This window comes from Charadrius vociferus, unplaced genomic scaffold (assembly GCF_000708025.1).
Source record: "Charadrius vociferus isolate BGI_N301 unplaced genomic scaffold, ASM70802v2 scaffold1528, whole genome shotgun sequence".
Taxonomy (NCBI): domain Eukaryota; kingdom Metazoa; phylum Chordata; class Aves; order Charadriiformes; family Charadriidae; genus Charadrius; species Charadrius vociferus.
The window spans coordinates 12100-17636 of NW_009649849.1; the positions used below are offsets into that span (position 1 = coordinate 12100).

The window sequence follows — 5537 nt, forward strand, 5'->3', positions numbered from 1 at the left end:
CCCAAATCTCTGCATGCCAGGACACGACTAACATAGTCAAGACCTCGTGATGCATCCAAAGCATTCAGGAAGCTGTACCAAAACCTAGGTGGTATTGAAGGACTCTTCACAACCGCTATCCCATTTCACAACAAAAAAGTGTTCAGTCCCTTACCCTTCAAACATACACTTCTTTGGTCAACTAACACATGACTGAGTGAAGGCTCCTTTAAAACCTGTAATTCCGTACAAAGAAACCGGCTCCAGAATCCATCCAAGTAGAAAACAATTCAACTTCAAAACACCACCATAAGCCAAGAAACCATGATAGACTAATATGGGAGAACACCCCTCGCCAGCAGTTACAGCTCCAAAGTAGCTCTGGAAGCCTGCATAGCTTGAGAGGAGCTGCGCACGCATTCAGAATTCAAGGAGAAACTCTCCACACAGGACCTAGAAGTTATTCTTTCACAAGCCACAGTGTTTTATCCTGTAAAACTTAAAATCACAGAAGGGTTGGAAGAGACCTTGAGGTGCTTAGCTCATCCCCACACCCGAAGCAAGGCCAGCTCTAGCTAAATCATTCCCTGGCCATGTATCCTGGTGCTTTGCCATTCTGGCCATAGGAAGGGTTTTCCTGGGGTAGGAACTGGAGAAGATTGCCAGGTTAAGGCCATGACTTGTCCTATCCACAACAGAGAGGGAAAACAATTCAGTCGCCATCTATTCTCACTCTGCAGCAACATTTCATGCATTTGAAGACTTGCTGCCATCCATTCCGTTTCAGACAAAAGCATCCCAGATTCCTTCATTCTCTCTTTATATGGGAATAGTTTCTAGAAGCGCAAATATCTCTGCTGCTCCCCACTAGATTGTCTTTGGCCCTTGTCTTTCTTGAGATGCAACACCTAGACCCCCCCCACTGTGTCCTATTAGAGATGGGAACATCTTCCCTTGCCTATTTTTTTTTGTTGGGATTGCAAAATCCCAGTGGATTCCAGTTGAAAGCCACATCATTTTGCCCAGAAGGACAGAGGCTGCCCACTTGTTATCTTCAGGAAGGTATCTTTGACTTAGTGTCCAAGTACCAGCTATTTTGAGTTTACCATCCAGAAACTATAGAAGACATTTGGAGAAAACACTCAACGCACATTGCTATCAAGATTAGAATTAGAAAATCCAGTGTGTTCCTCTGTACAACTGACGATTTATTTCTCTAAAGGAAACTCAAACCTTAGAGTTGCTCAAAGGTCCTCTTTATCTAGCAGTCACCAGTCAGTTAAGAGCACGTGTCCAGGTGTCACCATCTGTCTGTCCCCCCTTGCCAGCTGTTTCAGAGGAAATGTCTGTGCAGCTGCAGACATCTGCCTCTCGCAGTCTCTGGACTGCTGGGTGTCTTTCTCAGATTTTTCATTGTCCACATCCAAAGTCTAAAACAATCTGCTAATTCACTGCAACAAGAATCTTCTGTAAAGATTCAGCCTAGGGGCTGTACACTGAGATCCTGTACCATTAGCTTACAGCTTTAGCTCTTTATGCTTTACCAGGCAGGAACTGAACCTTCACCGTCCTTGTGTAGTGACAGCTTCCTTATCCAAAAGGCAAGGACCTGCCAGCTACCGTCCAGGTGAAGCGCTGAGTGGCCAAGGAGAGGAGTGACACAGCAGGTACTTCACTAACAGCAGCTGCTCATCCTCAGTTTTTCCAACAGCTTGTTTACAGCAGTAGCTACACGGCTACCTCTTGAGATTTCTACTTAAAAATGTGCCTGCTTTCTTGACAGGTTCTCTTCATTAGCAAGATAACAGATGGAGATGCAAATGTGCTGTTCCAGATCAGACTCTCAGCTGACCTTGCTCATTAATTTGGTGGTGGTCAGAAACACACACAGGCGTCCTCCCTCCTCCCTGCCAGAAAGTATGAGCCACTGAGACAAGTTACAGTACCTGTGGGATAGCACCGTAATTCCAGATATAACCCTTATGGGGAAACACGTTTGCTACGTAGCGCAGTTTTCCTTTCTTCACATCTTGCTTAATTGGGTTTAAGGGATCCTTTGTTGCAATCTGAAAGAAAAGTTACATAAATCTCTCTACTTTGCACTCGAAGAAAACCCGAGCGATTTTTTTTTTTTTTTTTAAATGAAGCTGACTGCTAACGGACAAGCCAAGAGACCAGGAGCTGACCCTGAAGCCAACAGCAGATTTTGGACAACTCTGTTTCCTGTTGCATTGCCATCTCCTGGGATACAGCTTTCAGCAGACTTACAAATGTCAGAAGCACACGTGGTTGATAGCCATAAGATGCTGCTTTAATTAGAGGCCACAGAAGAATACTAAGTTATTGCAACCTCTGCCAGTCTCATATTAGGCCTCTACTATTAAGCAAGTATTTACATGAGAAGTTAGAACTACATCTAGAGAGCTTCCTTGATGTGATGCCTGCAGTACGGCACGCTTTGAAAGGCTTTATTTATCAAAGCTCAATTATTTTCTTGCTAGTTATGGAGCCACCAATATTAGGTTCCTCTGATGCAGGATGTGGAGGTGAGGAGAGAATCAGCAAAGCCAAAAATCAATAGACTAGCCAGCTCAAGTGCTTAAGCTAGGAACTGTAATATAGTTACCTCCATTTTAGCATTCGTCCACCGAGGTACTTCCACAACCATGTTGAACACATTCTGAAAAAAGCAAAATATCAGGGAATGGGAAAGAATCTCAAGACTGCACTTTAAACTAGGGAACACATATAAATAAGTATGAAAACCAGCCAGTTCATATGAAAAACATAACTTTTTTCCTGTTGTTTTTTTTTTTTTTTACAGTGCCAGTTTTGATACAGTTGACAGAAGTCCTGTAGTCCAGTCAGTCATATGTCATCACTCAAACCTAAATCCCATGAAAGACACCAGCAAAAGCTAGACTGAGGTTACCCATGAGTTCTCCATCAGTTGGCACCTAAAAACATCTCCATCATGTTCCTAGGTTACAGAACAGTAGGTTTAAATTAACTGAAGACAGTTGCATACAAACTATCCTGGACGTAACAAAACAAGGTTATAGGCACACTTATTAAATACAAAGCCCTTAATGCTACAGAGAGAGCCACCCTGGCAATTTAGAAGAGACAAGGCTTATAAGAATAAGCCACCTATTTAATAGCCTGGGTACCTACACACTATCCTGAGTGACCGAGAACATCACTCCCAAATATTCCAGTCCATCTTGAAGAAAGAAGCAGGGAAAGATGTACGAGCACCCCCTCTCCAAGCCAACACTCCTATAAAAGCAGACCTTGTTAGTGGCATGGTGCGAGGATAAACATGTGGGGGAGAAAAACAGAACTGCATCTTGCAGTATCTAGTGTTTACAGGTGACGCTTGAAAACATCTCCTGTTAACACCAGCTGGGCTGAGAGGACTCTTCAGAGCTCAATGCCAGAGTCTCCTCTTCAAGAAAACAAGCTTTTCCATGCTTGAACCTTAACATTTGCTGTTTGAAGAGATTATGGCTTTTAACAAAGAAGTCAAACCTTGTTCCCTAGCATCGACAAGGTTTCTAATCCCCAGGTTAAGCAGTATTAGCATTGGGAAATCCCTTGCACCTGTATTGCGCCATAATTAGATCGCTATTGTGCAATGAATGCTGCTACATCATTGACTTTGCCCACACCCCTCCCTAACAGAAGTTTATTACAACCCCTTAATTGCAGGGGGTCACTGCTCATTTGCAATTTAAAAGTAAAAAGGTCTATATTATTTTTACTTTTAAGTAACTTGAGGAAAAGAACGAGGCAATCGGAACTGGCTAGATAAGGTGCTTACGGCTTTATGGGCAAGGAAAGACCACTTGGGGGTGCATCTTTGTTAGCCTCGTAGGTTCCCCAGACTCCTATGGACAGACCTGCCTTGGTCTAAGACACCCAGTGAGTAGCCCAAGGTCATTTCTTCACAGTGCCAAGACACACAGGTACAGATAAGGTCAGCACATCCCAGCCCTAGACTGAAAAAAAACCACCCTGCAATCCTCTCAGTGTCTTAGAAGTCTATGGATAAAGATCAAGGAGCCCAGACAGGTCAAGAAAACCTTTTGCTCCAAGCTGGGCTCCCTATTGAAGTAATTGCATACATTGGGTAATGAACCCACTAAGCAACGAGTAAAATCTCTGCAGAGAGGCACTCCAGCAACAGAAAGAGGTCTAATGTGATCAGCACTATTGTGTAACTTCGGGGACTGCGACCTTCAGTGATACTTGCTTCTCTTAATTACTTGGCACAGAGATGCTGGCAAGCAGCACTAAGCGCCTGAAGGCACACCAGCAGTCCAGCTTCCCTTGTTAATCATTACCAGCCCACGGAAACCCTCCTCACCCCTGTACTCACTCTCCTGCTCTTTCCTCCCTTGCTCTGCAAGCATCCGCAAAGCAGAGTATTATCTGGATTTTCCTTGCCTGAGTTACCTTTCAGCCACCTGCTTTTGAAAACTGCTTTCCCAGTCAGCCACAGAAACTGCTTCGCCATTGTCCTTGATGATTACAATCCATCTGTTCCCTTCTGAGCAGGCAAAAGCCACCTCAGACTTCCCAGAGCATGTTCTGACAACACCTGCACCTCAAAGCTCAATCAGATACTTTTTTTTAGAGGTTCATCTCCCAATTCTACACACTCTTTTCCTTTCCCATAACCACCCTCTACCTCCAAATTACACCTCTCTATCACACCCATTAGAATAGTTCATCCACTATGTTTCTCAAGCTGCACAACTGTTCAGTATGTGTTGAAAGAATGAGCTACAAAGGTAAGGAATACAGTCAGAGAGAGCCTGAGTTACCACTGAAACAGCATTCAGTGAAAACTGAAGCACAGCCATTTTGGTTTCCTAGAGCTGGGGCGTTTTAGACAGTGATTTAGAAGAACCTAATTTGACTAACTGTTGGCTGCCAGAAGGATGTAAAAGCCCTGCATCACTGCATGTGGCAGGTTCCCCAGCTGCACTTTTGGTGAGGCAAGAGGTCCCCAGGCGCCGCTACAGCAAGAATTTAACATCCTTGCCTTCTGTTCAGCAGCTGATTACACTGCAGGCATAAAGCGGCCTTACTGCAGCCAAAACCCAAGCCTGAAATATCATGCGTCACGAGCACATAACTCCACAGGAGTGGATGTAGATATTTAGTTAAATGGAAAATTGCTTCTTTTAACCCAAAACGTTTTCATATGACCTCATGGGCAGGTTCAAGATAACCACTCGTATCTCAAGACACAAATATGAGAATGAGATCATCCATTCTCTTCTCCTTCATTGCTCCACCCGAGGCCGAGACTTACGAGAAAAGGGCACCCATTCATCGCAAGATCTGGCGATGCTTCTGTTAGGTGCTCCCGCTGAGAAGCAGCGCAAAGAAGCGAGAGCATCCCTCGGGTATTTCAGGCCTGCAGGACCACACTCCCCCAGGAGCACTGACAAAATACTCACCCCCGGGAGCCCAGAGCTCCAGCTGTCACCGGCCCCAGGCTAACAAGGCCGCACCAGCCACCTGGCTTGGTGGTCCTTACCCCCCCC

General features: G+C 44.8%; 1 protein-coding gene across 1 annotated transcript in view; it reads right to left on the bottom strand.

Moving 5' to 3' along the window:
* PPA1 (pyrophosphatase (inorganic) 1) overlaps positions 1-4498 on the bottom strand; it is a 10708-nt gene extending 6210 nt beyond the window's left edge. The window contains 4 exon segments of the mRNA XM_009890934.1: positions 1926-2045; positions 2606-2657; positions 2659-2695; positions 4438-4498. Of these exon segments, the coding sequence (XP_009889236.1) occupies positions 1926-2045; positions 2606-2657; positions 2659-2695; positions 4438-4498 (270 nt within the window).
* Positions 4499-5537: the final 1039 nt, after the last annotated feature.